This window comes from Chaetura pelagica, unplaced genomic scaffold (assembly GCF_000747805.2).
Source record: "Chaetura pelagica isolate M959 unplaced genomic scaffold, ChaPel_1.0 scaffold470, whole genome shotgun sequence".
Classification (NCBI taxonomy): domain Eukaryota; kingdom Metazoa; phylum Chordata; class Aves; order Apodiformes; family Apodidae; genus Chaetura; species Chaetura pelagica.
This window is the reverse complement of record NW_009951911.1, coordinates 783,089-798,905: the sequence shown is the minus strand read 5'-3', so window position 1 is coordinate 798,905 and position 15,817 is coordinate 783,089. Positions and strand designations below refer to the sequence as shown.

The following is a 15,817-nucleotide window of genomic DNA, read 5'->3' as shown; positions in this document are numbered from 1 at the left end:
CCCTTGAGCTTCATCCCGGCTGCTGCTGCCGACATGGAGCAGCAACCCCGCAGTGATGCCCTGTCCTGCATCTGCCCCAGCAGGTGGCAGCTCCAGGGCTTCCCCTGCCAACATTTCTTCATGTTCAGTGATTTCTCCTCCTGCAACTTTCTCTCCCTTTGGATCCATTTAAAGCACATCTCTGTGCCATAAAATTACCCCAGTGTCTTGTAGAGTGAGCACAAAGCTACAGGAACTCTTCATGTTCACAGATGTTGGGAAGACTGGTGCCTGTGCCTCACCCCTCAGCTTCTGGGTGTCTCTCCCTCATTGTTTGACTTAAAAGTGGTATTTTTGAGATAAAGATAATGAAGTTGGAGAGGAAGTGTGCAATGGCTGAGGTCTGGGAAGCAGAGCCTGAATGAGATGTTATAGCAGCTGTTGGAGATGTCCCTACCACAGGAAAGCTGCAGAAAGTCTTCATCAGTGGATCAATCTTCCACTTCTGGTACCTTCAGAGAAGGAGGGATGATTTATTTATTTTGTTTTAAATCAATTTCTGGCTCAATATTTTCCTGGGTTTGCATGAAGGCCAGTGTTCATGCTGGTATTTCAAGGAGCAGTTTATTCAGGTGCTTGGGGTTTTTTGTTTGTTTGTTTGCTTTTTTGTTAAATAATGATGGAGGAGGGGAAAAAAATCCTGGGGAAAAAAAAATTCCACTTTGCATCTTCAAACAAAGGCTCCAACTGAAAGAGATGACATGGAAAGCAGCAAATCCTGGGCACAGAGGGAAGCTTTGATGCCCGAGGGAGTTCACCAAAACAATGGAAAAAGCCTCATGCTCCTGGGAGGTGGCTCTGAGAGGGGACCAGAAGCTTCACTGAGACTTCCTGCTATCTGCTCAGAAACAGACAAACATTTTCAGGCCACTGGGACATCACATAGAAATAATTCCAGCAGAAAGGGGCACCTTTTGTGCTCAGTCCTGCCCTGCATCCAGCCTTTGCTGGCTCAGCCCCCACCTCTTCTCCAGTCGCTCCACTTCTGCAGCACCACCTGGCTCATTGCTCCAGGTATGGAAGTGGTGAAAAAGGTTGTATCTGCTCAGAGACGCTGTCCCAGAGCTGGAAACTCTGAGATCAGTCAGCAGGTTAAGGACAAAACTCTCCTTCCTTCATTTCTGGAAGGAGAATTTGCGGGTAAACTGAGGGAAATGAGAGCTGAGGCACCAAATGAGCACTTACTGAGCTGAGCAAGAAAGGGCTTTTCCTTCTGCATTTTTTCTGGAATGAATACTGTGTTATGGGTCAAAAGAGGGTGCTGAGGAACTGCTATATTGACTGTAAGTCTGTCTTGGGGCTTCTTCCCCCCTTCAGCTAATCTGGAACAGCCCTTCCAGTTCTGCCCAGGCTCCTTCATTTCCCTTGGGAGCAAAAGTTTGACTAGACACATTAACAGCCAGGGAAGTGTTGGGCTGTGAAACCATCCTCCCTGCAATCTAAACAGGGTCAGGGCATTGCAGGGCTTGGGGTGGGGGGAGGAGGACTCCAGGGAAACATCGGGCACCGGAGGCAGCTGCCCTGGTTCCGAAACCAGCTCGGCAGCGGGAGCGGCGGCCCCGGCACCGCCAGGGCAGCAGGACACCCCAGGGAGGGGCTGGTGCAGGAAAACTTAAAAGCACAGAGAACTCACAGGCAGGCTTACAACTTTCTGGTAATTCTCAGCTCCTCTTGGACATCTCACTGGAGAGATCACATAAACCTTCCTCCAGAAGGACATGGAGCTGTTGGAGCCAGAGAGATGATCCAAGGGCTGGAGCAGCTCTGCTCTGGAGCCAGGCTGGGAGAGTTGGGGTGTTCAGCCTGGAGAAGAGAAGGCTCCAGGGAGACCTTAGAGCAGCTTCCAGTGCCTGAAAGGGCTCCAGGAAAGCTGGGGAGGGGCTTGGGACACAGGCAGGGAGGGATGGGATGAGGTGGAACAGTTTCAAGCTGAAAGAGGGGACGTTGAGACAGGAAAGAAATTCTTTGCTGTGAGGGTGGTGAGAGCCTGGCCCAGGCTGCCCAGGGAAGCTGTGGCTGCCCCATCCCTGGCAGTGTTGAAGGGCAGGTTGGATGGGGCTTGGAGCAGCCTGGGCTGGTGGGAGGTGTCCCTGCCCATGCAGGGGATGGATCTAGATGATCCTTAAGGTCCCTTCCAGTCCAAACCAGTCTCTTAGTCTATGATTCCTCCCATCCACTTAATTGTGGGCAGCACATTCAGGTCAGTGCTGGGAGTGATGGAGGACAGCAAAGGGGTTCAGCTGCTTTTGGAGCCCTCCTGGACAGGGTTCAGAGAGGATCCAACCCAGGTGGGCTGGTAAATCAGAGGACATCCAAGCTGGGATCTGAGAAAAAGCTGAAAGGCCATCGAACCAGACTGAGCATCCTGCACAAACCACTCCCTCCTGGTTCCCCAGTTCTCACTGTGCTGACACTGGTCACGCCCACAGCTCGGTGCTCCTGGCCATGGATTCACCTGCCCAGAACACGTCCCTGAGGGGGGATCTCATCAACACTTATAAATCTCTGAAGGGGGGTGTCAACAGGATGAGGCCAGTCTCTTCCCAGCAGTGCCCAGTGACAGGACAAGGGGCAATGGGCACAAACTGGGGCACAGGAGGTTCCAGCTGAGCATCAGGAAAAACTTCTTGACTGTGAGGGTGACAGGGCGCTGGGACAGGCAGCAGTTGGAGTCTCCTTCTCTGGGGATATTCCAAACCCATGTGTGTTCCTGTACGATCTCCCTCAGGTGACCCTGCTCTAACCAGGGGCTTGGACTAGGTGATCTCCAGAGGTCCCTTCCAATCCTGACCACTCTGTGACCACTCTGTGGTGCTGCACAGCCCCAGGAACACCGGATGGTTTTGGTTTTAGACACGTGTTCAGGCTGTGGAGGGTAGGAGCCTTCTCTTAAAAAACTCAGGAACTTTCACAGCTGTACAGAGTTCAGTAAAGCATAATTAAAACCAAGTTTCTTGTGGAAGGTTTAGATAAAACACAGCCCTGAAAACGCAGTGCCAAGGGGAGGATTGGCCATGGGTCTTGCCAAGCCAGAAATTGGCCTAATTGCTTCCAATTGCCTTCTCCTGTGGCTGGGATCAGCCCCAGCAATTGCAGAAAAAGTCCACTATTTACATTTAAAAAAAAAATCCCATAACAAATTAAATAAAAAAACCTAGATGCTTCGGGAACATTTTATGCTTCCTTATCTCCAACTGGTCAACCTCAGGAGAATATGGACTATTTTAAGCTAGTTCTCAAGGAATTTATTTTGGTGTGTTTTGCCTCAGAGATCCTGATCGACGCTGCTGATTAAATAACCACCATTTACCAAGATCCTGGAGCTCAGCTCCAGCCCTCCTGTCCTGCCTTTCCTTCATCAGAGGGGAAGTTTTAGGAACCTCTCAAATTTGTTCTTGCACTGGCAAATATCCTCCTGGTGAGTCCTGTTTGTTTTAGAAATTAAATGTAAAACAAAGCCATCTGCTTTTGGGGCCAGTTCCTTTCCTCTTACATGCAAAAGCCACCGTGTCCCTGCAGGTATGTAGCCCCATAGGTGCTTGGCCATGCTGGGGCAGGGTGGCTGCAGAAAGGACAACCTCTCTGGTGGGTCGTGTTGCTGCAGGCAGGTCTTCCTGGAGCTGACCCAGCAAGAGGTGAGCTGGAAGGAGAACTGATGATGAAGGCTGCCTGGTACATGTCCCATCCCCAGACCCATTCCCATGGGTACAACTCAAGGGCATGTAGCAACAGGATGAGAGGGAAGGGTTTCAGGCTGAAAGAGGAGAGATATAGATTAAATCTTAGGAAGAAACTCTTCTCTATGAGGGTGGTGAGACCCTGGCCCAGGTTGCCCAGGGAAGCTGTGGCTGCCCCATCCCTGGCAGTGTTGAAGGGCAGGTTGGATGGGGCTTGGAGCAGCCTGGGCTGGTGGGAGGTGTCCCTGCCCATGCAGGGGATTGGGACTGGATGATCTTTAAGGTCTCTTCCAACCCAAACCATTCCATGATTCTATGATTCTGTTATTAACTTGGATCTATGTTTCCCTGAAGCCTTTCCAGTCAGGAACAGCTGGGGTCAAGTTTGCTTTTCCAGGGGATGCAGAAGAATTAGAAGGTCTGGTTGAACTCTGCTTATGATACAGTTTTTTGAGGTCATGGCCTCTCTCACAAGCTCCTCTGCTGACCCAGGAGCTGTGGTTTGTCTCAGCACCCCCCTCCACACAGCTGGTTGATGAATGGTGCTGCCTCCCACCCCCTCTGCACTTGTGCAAAGACAAGGATTACAAAATCCCATGGATATGATTAATAATCGAGCACAGCCAAACCACCTCCATCTGACCTCCAACTCCCAAAAGCCTGATGCAAAATAGGTTTTCACATCCTATAAATCAATAAACTTTGCTTAATAAAAACTGCTGTTACTGAAGCATAATATTAAAAAGTTCTGCGAGATGGAACTTGGCAGCTGGTTCCAAGAGATCTCATAATTTTCAGTCCAGCTAGCAATTATTTAATCAGAAACAATGACATGTGGCTGCAAGGGTCTGCCAACCACATCTCCTGCCATCCCAAACACCTCTGAGCATCCTGCAGTTATCCAGTGCTTTGTGCCACTGCCAGCCCGTGCCTCAGTTTCCCTCAGGCCTGGCCCCATGGCTTTGCAGCAGCTGCAGTTTATCACCACTGGCTCTTGGGGATAAAACTCACCCTGTAAAACATCAAGCTGGATTGTGTTTTGATTTAGCAACCTGGGGTTGTTGCTCTTATTTTTTTTCCCCGCTTCTTTTCTAAGGGATCAAATTCTATTGGTGAAAAATTTAATTTTGCCGAGTGATGTGATCCTTGATGTGATCCTTGACAAAGCTCTCGAGGCAGGAGGAAACAAAAGCTGAACAGCCAAGTGACACAAGATGAGAAGATTCCTGTTCCTAACTCTCTTAAACATGAGGACACCATGGGTCTGCAGGGAATGTCTCCCTCACCCCTGCAAATGCTCCAGCAAGAGGTTTTCAGGTGTTATCATTGGGTATTTAAATACTAATTTGGCCACTACCCAGGATTCAAGCTGCCTGAAGCCAACTTGCCAACTGTCCAGCATGAAGCACACTCCAAAATCTGGTGAACACACCCTGCAGCCTCAGGGCATCCCTGGGACAGCTGCTGTAGCCACGGGGATGGAAAAGCCATCAGGGCTGGTTGGGGTCCACTGACCCTTCTCTGCCATCTCGTGCTGTTAGAATTCAGATAGTTTATATCCATAGAATCATGGGATGATTTGGGTTGGAAGGGACCTTAAAGATGACCCAGTTCCAACCCCCCTGCGTGGGCAGGGACACCTCCCACCAGCCCAGGCTGCTCCAAGCCCCATCCAACCTGCCCTTCAACACTGCCAGGGATGGGGCAGCCACAGCTTCCCTGGAAGTTCGAGCATCTCACCACCCTCACAGGAAATAACTTTTTCCTAATGTCCAACCTGAATCTCCAGTCTTTAAGCTTAAACCATTTCCCCTTGTTCTCTCACTACACACCCATGTCAAAAGCCCTACCCCAGCTTTCTTGTAGCCCCTTCAGATATTGGAAAGTTGCTCTAAGGTCACCACGGAGCCTCCTCTTCTCTAGGCTGAACAACCCCAACTCTCATGCTGTCTTCACCAGGGAGGTGCTTCAGCCCTGTGAGCATCTTTGTGGCCTCCTCTGGACATGCTTGAGGAGTTCTATGTCCTTCTTATGCTGGGGACTCCAGAACTGGACACAGCTCTGCAGGTGGGGTCTCACCAGAGCAGAGGAGAGCGGGAGAATTACCTCTCTCGACTGTCTGTCTGTGCTTCTTGTGATGCAGCCCAGGACACGGTGGCTTCTGGGCTGCCAGTGCACATTGATGGCTCATGTTAAAGTTTCAAACTTCTAAACTTTTTTTCTTCTTTGTCTCTCTCCCCCCTCTCATTTGTTTTAATCTAAAATGGCTCCAAAGCAGCTGCCAAATTAGAGCTAAGAGCTACTTCCATCTACTTGAGGACCTCTGCTCCAAAGATCTTACTTCTGCTGAACTACATGAGGAGCCTCAGCAATTTAGGGACATTTAAAAGAATTTACAATTCATTGTAAAAAACACCAAAGTTTTGCAAGTTTCTGGTAATCCTCAGCTCTTGGACCTCTCACCTGAGAGATCCTATCATCCTTCCTCCTGCCCATCTCATGGAGGGCAGCACATCCAGGTAGCACAAGGGATGGTGGAGGACAACAAAGGGGTCCAGAAAAAAAACAGAACACCCCCAAACCACCACCAACCTAACAGTTCTCCAAGGTTCATATGTTGTTCTCTGACCACCACTTGCAGCCAGTGCATGAGGCAACATCTCCACTGGTGGAAGTTTGCAAGCACCAGACTCCTCTGTTGGGAAGGGCACAGGTTCAGCTGCTGGAGCCCTGGGAACCAAGCTCTGTGTCTCTTCCAGCCCTGTTCTCTATGGGTTTGGAGTCATTTTATGAAAAACAAAACTATAATGGGCTCCTGCAATGGAAGTAAACATTGGTTTCCAGTTGAGCAGTCTGAAGTGGTTTGCTGCCTTCAGCTTCCACCCACTCTCCCCACCGTTCCCGTGGCCACTTGCTCCCATCCCACAGCCCCTCCCAGCTCAGCTGTGCCAACCTGCTTGGTTTTGTGGCTGTACCATGAGGTCACCCAAATTAAAGAGATCCTCTTCCTCCTTCTCCTTTCACCCCTTTTACAGCACAGACTGATTTCCTGATTTGGTGCAACCTCAAGTTGTCCTCTGACCTTTTGGTCTCCTTGCCCTGTGACAGGCAACGGTTTCAGAAGCTGAGCCATCACAAGGATTGCTCCAGCTGCTAAACCAGCTTCAGAGATCCATAGAATTGTTTGGGTTGGAAAAGACCTTTAAGATCTTCAGGTCCAACTATCAACCCAGCACAAACCCAGGACAAGGCCACCACTGCCCCATCTCCCTCAGCACCATCCCCAGGGCTTGGAAATCCCTCCAGGGATGGGGACTCCCCCCCTGCCCTGGGCAGCCTGGGCCAGGCCCTGACAACCCTTTAGGGAAGAGATTGTTTCCAAGATCCAACCTAAACCTCCCCTGGCACAACTTGAGGCCATTTCCTCGAGAAATAATGTGATAAACAACTGAGGGTGCTGAAGAGTCATGTAATATCATATTGTATCACAGACTAGTTTGGGTTGGAAGGGATCATCTATTCCCAACCCCCTGCATGGGCAGGGACACCTCCCACCAGCCCAGGCTGCTCCAAGCCCCATCCAACCTGCCCTTCAACACTGCCAGGGATGGGGCAGCCACAGCTACCCTGGAAGTTCCAGCATCTCACCACCCTCACAGGAAATAACTTTTTCCTAATGTCCAACCTCAATCTCCCCTCCTTAAGCTACAGACCACTGGCATTTTATACCATTATTTATGCATTAATAACCAAACCCTGCTGGTTTTATTTGCATGCCAAGCACCTGCAGCTCAGACAGAGAACGTTTTTGGGCATTAGCTTTTATTTCTTTCTGTAAGATTTGCATTGGACACTAGACGTACGTGTCCACATCAACAAACTGCACCCATATGAGATGTGTTTGCTGTCATGGCAATCACAGCTTCCAGCAACCACGGGCTGGATGTGGAGCCTTGTTACCCAAGACAGCAATTTGGAAACTGTTGATCTTAATGCTCAAGTGCTCTTACCCAGTGACGTGGGGAAAACATATGGCCCCTTAAAGGTGATGCTTCTGCAGCCCATAGTGCACTTAGCACGGCTCCTTCAGACACTCCAATGAAAGGCAGAATAAAATCAATCAGTGCAGACCATGGAGTATATTTAAACTTTACTGCTGAGCCCTTACTGACAAAAATTCAGCTTGAAAGCTTAAGTAATAGGTGCCCAAGGCAGCTTAATGAGGGGGTGATCTAACATGAGAGGGTAAAACCTGTAAATATGGCCAGAACAAGAATGATGGGGAATCTCTTGAAGGGAGAGTAACAACCAGGGAGTGATGCAGCCACTATTAAACAAAAAGCAGACATGCATGTTGATGAGGGGTTTAAGCTGTGATGGTGTTTCAGAGCAAAAAAAATCATATGACAAGACAAGAAGGAGCAGTAAGTAAAGGAAAGGACTGCTTGACAAGAAGGTGGGAAACAACTGAAAAGCTCCAATAAAACCTGTGCAGTGAGTTGGGACTGTGCATTCTCCTCAGCTTTTGTTCTCCTACTGAATTGATAGAAGAAATTCTTCACTCTGAGGGTGGTGAGGAACTGGGATGGGTTGCCCAGGGAGGTTGTTGATGCGCCATCCCTGGAGGGTTTTAAGGCCAGGTTGGACGAGGTTTTGTGCAACCTGGTCAGGTAGCTGGGTTTCCTGCTCACGGTAGGGGGGTTGGAACTAGACAATCATAGAATCATCCTGGTTGGAAGGGATCTTGAAGACCATCAAATCCAGCCATAACTTAACTCCCCCTACCACAACCTGATTTACCCATTCAGCACTTAAATCATGTCATTAAGCACTATATCTACATTTCTTTTAAATATTTCCAGGGATGGTGACTCCACCACCTCCTTGGGCAGCCTATTCCACTGTCCAACCAAGGGATCTTTAAGGACCCTTCCAACCTTAACAATTCTATGATTCTAATCCTCACATTTGTCCATGGGGTATCCTAGAATCATGGAACTGTTGGAAGGGACAGATGGATGGGCCTACACACAAACTACAGGATATTTCCTAAGCAAAAAACCAACTGACCCAGCACAGATAGGATTTTTTTAAAAAGAAACAAATTTCAGTCCTTGCTTTCAGCCTCATCCTTCCAATCCTGCCATTTGTTTACTTACTTATGCCCAACAGGTTTCAAACCATGGGCTGCCTAGTACCCCCTGGAACTGACCACGTGAAGAGTATTTTTTGAGGAAGAGAAACCTTGAGCAAAACTTGTGGAGAAGAGGTACCCCCTGCCACAAAACCAGAAGATTTTGCCAAATAATGGGATGATCTGAATTGCTTTCCAAGGGAAATCAGTTTCCACTTTCTAGCAATGTCCTCATTAAAGCAACTGGGAAGGTGCATCTTGCAAGGCTCCCCCTGGGTGGTTTAATGGCATTTGCTTGGCTACTCTCTATTGGTGACTGTAATTCTGGGCTGTTCTGTTGTGACACAAGAAATGAAGTATTTAAGGGTGTCCAGGGGCAATGGGACAGTGCTGACCCACTGGCAGCAGGATCCCCTCTTCCTGCCTTTTGCTCCTGTGCCCATTCCAGGGGCTGTGCCTTTCTAACGACTCGTACGAGCTCCTGCGCTTCCCGCCGCATCCGGGGGATCCCCGCAAGCAAAGTGGAAAAAACCCACATGTGGTCTTATCACAGCAGCTTAGGAGGAATGTTACAAGCATCAGGGAATGCCATTGGAAACTGCTCTGCCAGTGACATCTGAAAGCAGCTGCTTGGCACAGACACCTTCATAAGTAAAAACCTTCTTTGCTCTGGTTTTCTTAGAGGTTCTTCCAGGTCTGGACCATGCAGGAGACTCCCTGCCTGCTCCTGTGTCTTCACAGACTCAGCTGGGAGTGTTTAGAGGCCCTAGGTCTGCTCTATCGATCCTGACTGGATGGAAAGATAATAGACTCCAAGATACCACATCCTGACCTGTTTTACTAAGGCTGGTGGTTCCCTGCAGCAAGGGATGCTGCTGGGTGGGCATGAGGGAGTGTGTGTGGGGAACGTGCACCAAAAATCAGGGGGCAAAATCCATAGGAAATCACCCTCCATTCTTTCTCTTGCTCCTGGCAGAATTACATTGTCTTAGAGAAAGAGTTAACTCAGATACTTTGGTTTAGCCTGAAGTAAATCCTTCCCTAATTAGCCTTTTAAGGCATGGGCTGTTTCCATAACTCAGAGAGCACCAGGACTGTTTCCTACATGGACTGGAGAGTTGAAGCTGCTGCTCTCCCAGTCTGGCTTCCTCCCCACCAACGCTCTGGACCCAGGGTCGGTGTTGCCGTTAAAACTGCAGGAACCACCAAGATTCCTGTGCTCACGTGTTTGCTTTTGCCTCAGTCTCATTGCCATGGGAAGCTCTTCTCCAGGCCCTGCCATTCCCACCCAGCACCTTTCTGTACCCATCTGAGAGCTCCCTCCACCTCTTCTCATCCCCCCCAGAGTCCTGTCCTGGTTATTGCCAGAGGATTCCAGCATCTCCTGGGGGTTTGCATCCAAGCAGACAGCAGCAGACTTTGGATACAGCAGCCATGGCTTGTGTGAGATGTTTCTTACTTCTTCTATGCCTGACTGCACAAGGGGGGGAAACGAGTCAGTCTGTTGATGCTGAACACGACTGATTTTAAAAAAACTTGCATTTTTAAATAAATGAAAACATTTTCAGCTTTACTGTCTAGCTAAGGGCACATTGAAGGGTTCCCCACCTGCTATTAAGTGGTTGTCAAGTGGCAATTTACAGGGCAACAGGGAAGCACAGCTGTAAAACTGGAAGAAAGTCCATCTGAGCACACAGGGGATAGTTCTGTTTTATCTAAAAGCTCCCCAGAGATGCTCCAATTGCAGATGGGAAGAAAGCAGAGACTTGTGCTCCCAGGTTAAACAGTTAAGAGCCCGGGGCAACCAGCAGCCATGAAAGCCCTCGAGGCTGAAGTTCCCGAGGTCAGGGACTGCTTCCAGGAACACCACAAACCCCTTTCACATATTTCAGGCAATGCTTTTCCAGACCAAGATATGCCACCTCAAAAGGAGCAGACAATGTGCATCTGATTTGAGCAAACACCAGTGCTCAGGTTAACTCAGTGCTTACATCTAAAATTAGCCTGCCTCTTCCCAACAAATTCCTCCAGGCTTTGACATGATAGTATTTCCTGAGGGTGACGGGACTGCCCAAGTAACAACGGGGACTGGACAGTTTCATGGTGGCCCTTCACATGACTCCAGAGCTACCAGCTGCTACACAATGTTCCCAACTTCCACACCCTTGGGGAGATGGGACCCAGCTCCAGCTTGTGGAGGACCAGCTTGCTGCCTCACCTCCTGCTGCAGGTGGTTTTCTTCATTTTTTGTCTGTTGTTGAAATTATACCACAGGTCAGCACCGCCCCAAGGGTGAACACTGACAGCAACTCCCACTTCACCTGCAAGTTCAAGTGCTCATGGACAAGTGCAGTTTAACAAGCTGGTCAGGTTTTCCCTCATTGTCATGGGTGAGGGCTTCTTCCAGCCACAGCCTACAAGGAGAGCACTGCTCCTGTGAAAAGCAGGACAGGGGGAACTACCATCCCAGCAGCTCCCTAGAGCCATTAGTGCAAATAATCCCAGCACGAGGGCTCTGGCAGCTGGCTTAAAACCTGTTGCTGCAGAGGCACCTTCCCAAGTTTCACTTAAACCATCCTCCTTTCCAAAGCAAACTACAGACACAGGTCTCCAAGGGCAAGACAACACACCACCACCACCGGCCTCTGCTCCGGGCACGTGCCCAGCAGGTCTCCGTGCAATACAGAAAGGAAAAGGCTGCTTACTCTGAGCGTCTTTGCGATGGGGGAAGGAGAGGATGGGGGAGAGTCTGACTGAGCCTTCCTGCTGCGGGTGTATTCCTTACTCCTGGTGTACAAGGACGACATGGCCTCTGGGGCTGGCTGCCTTGGAGAGGCAACACAAGTCTTGCTCTCCTGTCGCTCTACGGCGCTGGGCAGGTCCTTCTTCCAAGGTCAGAACAAACTAATTAAACTATTCACAGCTCTGGTAATTAAACCCTGCTGTTTAGGGTGTATAATTTTAGGCATTAATCTGCTGCAGGGAGAGCTGAGGCTCCACAATGCTTCTTGTCCGACAAGAAGAGGAGAAAGTGTCAAGGACTCGCTGTGCTCCCGCGCCGGGCGTCGCTCCGCGCCAGCCTCACGGCCCCGGCCCGGCTCCTCCGCAAAGGGACATTTCCCCTCGCCCAGCGACTGGACCAAAGCGATCTCCTCCCAGAACCGCACGAGCCCAAACCTCCCAGGTCCAGAGAGAGTGCCAGAAAACCGGCTGGGGTTATCTAGACACGAAGCTTTTGCCAAAAAAAAAACAAAGGGGAAGAAACCCCAAACCTGCTGGGGCGGGAGCGGTGCCGCCAGCTCTGCCGCCGCACGGAGCCGCGCGCTTTAAGCGAACGGCGAGAGCATAAATCAGGAACAAACGCTGGTTTGGAAAGGGGGCAGTCCAGATGAAGTTGTGTTTTGTTCCTTCCTCCTCCTCCTCCTCCTCCCGGCGCTGTTACCCATGCGAAGGCTCCTCTCGGCCCTCCCGCCGCTGCCTTCTGACATTCCAGATCCTGACTCGCTCCGCCAGGAATGCTGGAGGGCAGCCAGCAGCAGCGATTCACTTTCAGCTTGGGATTTGGGCTGCCACTTGTAGGGGGAAAAGGGAAAAAAAAAGTCACAAAAAAAATGGAGAACAAAAGAGGAGGGGGAAGAAAACACTGGACAAGCTCCCGAGGCCTGGCTGGGCACGAGCAGGAGGCTGGAGGCAAATCGATGGCTCTTTGTAAAGCTGAAATTCCAGCACACGTTGTGCAGCTGCAGCAAAGGGAGATATTTTAAAGGACAAGGAGAGGTTCATACCAGCAAAGGGAGGACACAGGCACACACAGTGCAACAGGATTTTTGTTCATTGGTGTGTGTGGAGCTGCAAGAAGGCAACGCAGAGCTCGTGTGACATGTGCTCGGTCAAGAAGCAGCAGGATCGAGGGGATGAGAGGAGCTTGGAGGAAAGGAAGCATGTACTCCTCTTACCAAACTTCCAGCTAGCTCTTTGCTGAGCTCTTTGCAGCATCTCAGGGATGGCAAAATTGTTCACTGCAAAGGCAAGAGGATCCCTTGTGGCCCATGTGAACAAGCACACGGGATGTTCACTTGAAAAATGCTCTCAAACACACAGTTTGTGTACTGGTTTAATAGCTCGTTCACTAAATACAACCATGAGGTTGCAAATCTGTTTTCTTTTGCTGGAAAGGCAGCAGCCCATGTATCTGCACTGGACCGGTTCCAGTAGGGCAGCATCAACCAACCAGTACCACCCCGAAGGACATGTCCTCATCCAGACTCATTCTCACCCACCCAAACTGGCTGCTGACCAAGTCACCAGCTGCCTGGAGTCACCCGCAGCACACGAGCTGCTCCAGCCCCACAGGCTGCTTCACCATCCAACATTTCCTAGCAAGTGCAGAAGAGTATCTATATAAACATATTTTAAAGTATTTGTACACTTGAACATCTCTCTGTTGATCTGAAATACTGCCCCTTTTTTGCCCAGTGCTTGGCAACTGTGTAATTTTACTGACAGACACAGCTGGGGAAGGGTGCTTGGAACAGCAGCTGCATCAGTTTCTCCTGCCATCCAGCACCTGCAGCATCCAGGGGTGATGCAGCATCCCTGGGTGACCCTGGAGAGAGGGAAACAGGGCTGCTGGGCCATCCTGCTCTAGGAAAGGCACTCTGAGATCAGGTTTCTACTTGATACCCCATCATGAAGAAGGAGGAGATTCATTATTCACCGACTGCAGAAGGGGGGGAAAAAAGGAAAGTTTGGAGAGGTCTAATTCTGCCTGGCAATATTTCTGCATTCCCTTCTAAAGGTATGGAAATTAAGTCCAGACACACAAGAAGGTAGTGACAGGCACCCTGCTGAGCAAGGAGACTGTAGCAGGACCTTGATCTTTCCAGCCTCCATCTGTTGCACTCATCACCCCCCACCCTCCACCTTTCCCAGCAGCCTGGGGCTCTGGACAGCGACAACAAGGGAATTCAGACATTTTAAAGCCATATTTATAGAACTTGCACACACAGCTTATCCTTTGGCACTGGTCTCAGTTTCTGGGGTTTCAAAACAGCCAGTGAAACTGGGCTAACCCGTGTGGCCACCAGCAGACTGCAGTGTCTCAATCACAGTTCCCAGCCTGGCAAAGCCCAGCTTAGTCACCAAGGTGGAGTCCAACAGTTTGAAATTGCAGGGTTTGCCTTCCCCTTCCACCCAACCCTCCATGAACTGTTGCCACATCCCTCCACGGTCACGTTCCTGCTGAGAGGAGAGGTGGGAAAGCTCCAAAATCAACACAGAACTCAGCCTGAGCCTCAAACCATAACACAAACTGAGCTTTCTATTCCCTACTAATTAAAAGTTAATTAGTCATCCAGTGCAGATGCCTCACAGATTGACAAAACGCATCTTGCTGGACCATAACTCATTCTGAAGAGCGGAGCAGCATGAGAATTAGTATCCTTGTATTAGCCAGCAGAATGAGATGCAATATGGCAAAACATGTGGGCTTTCATCATTCCTTCAACAAAGGTGCCCAATTTAGGGGTTTCTTCCTGCTGTTCTGGATGGTTTCCTTTCAAGCTCTCCCCTGTGTAAGTAGGAAACACGACTTTTGCTTTGCTGCTGCCCTGACATCCCTAGGTCTGTAATACTCAAGGTCATGGCTTAGGTTTTGTCTGTTAAGGATATTTCTGAGTAGGAACCAGGGGCCTGGGCTGTGCTAGAGCTGTGGTGCTGCTTCATTTGCTCAGGAGTATTTATGCAGCTACCAGAAAGATGTGCAAAAAACCCCATCTGTGAGGATTTACACAACACTAGACATGAACCCTGGGACTGCCCAGACTGTTCACACTGCAGTTTATTTCAGGGCTAGATCACCTTCAATTTCTTCTCACCTGTGAGTGCAGCAGCACAACTGTTCTATAGTACTGCATATACAGCTTGCAGGAAGGCTGGGGAGGGAGTTTTTACAAGAGCTTGTAGTGAGAGGAAAAGGGGGAATGGATTAAAACTGGAAAAGGGAAGATTTAGATTAGGCATTATGAGGAAATTCTTTGGTGTGAGGGTGGTGAGAGCCTGGCCCAGGTTGCCCAGGGAAGCTGTGGCTGCCCCATCCCTGGCAGTGTTGAAGGGCAGGTTGGATGGGGCTTGGAGCAGCCTGGGCTGGTGGGAGGTGTCCCTGCCCATGCAGGTGGTTGGAACTAGATGGTCTTTAAGGTCCCTTCCAACCCAAACCATTCTAAGATTCTACGATATCTTCTATATTTATAGAAACCAGCATTTTTCTGTATTTGGAGCTATGGTCTTGGCTATGATCACTCTTTTCAGGCATCTTTCCTTTTCCTTTCAGCTGGCTTTCTTCTCCCTTCCTCAGTAATGATGCCTTTATTTGTACCCAGTTTTTTTAACTAAAGAGGAGGACCCATGTCCATGAAAATGATGTACCAGAAAGAGAATGAAGCTCTGAGCTAAATATTTGAGGGGAAACATACAAACACCCCTTTCATATGTGCTGAAAATCTTCAACTACAGAATATGACCTTAATAATACATTTAAACAGCCCTGTAACTTTCCAACCTGCAGTGGATAAAAAAGGGAAAAGAAGCTGGGAGTGAAGGCAGAGCGATGAGTGAAAGCAGAGTGATGCTGGCAGTGATGCAGAGTGATGCTCAGGGGTGATGTAAGCTCATGGCATGTTCTCTAGGAGTGCAGAGGAGAGGAAAGAAGCCCTCTTGGGAGACCAGGTTTGTAATAAAACTTGAAGGATGAGGGAGAGCAGTTGGTATTTTTGGAGCTTCTCATCCCAGAACCACCTCCTTGAAGTTGTAGCTGTCATTTTCCACATCAGGTTGATCACATTCTCCTGCACATCCCTGTCTTGGAGACCAGGTTAGGTCTGCAGCTACACCAGGCTCAGCTGTTGGAGGATCTAATCTCAAGACATGAACTGGGGCCACGCAGCACTAGGACGCTCCCCACACCACA

General features: G+C 49.6%; 1 protein-coding gene across 1 annotated transcript in view; it reads right to left on the bottom strand.

The window, feature by feature from the left end:
* LOC104385715 (protein phosphatase 1 regulatory subunit 12B-like) overlaps positions 1-11,657 on the bottom strand; it is a 29,250-nt gene extending 17,593 nt beyond the window's left edge. The window contains exon 1 of the mRNA XM_009994209.1: positions 11,556-11,657. Coding sequence (XP_009992511.1) covers positions 11,556-11,657 — 102 coding nt within the window. The remainder of the gene's footprint in view (positions 1-11,555) is intronic.
* Between the last annotated feature and the right edge of the window lie 4,160 nt (positions 11,658-15,817).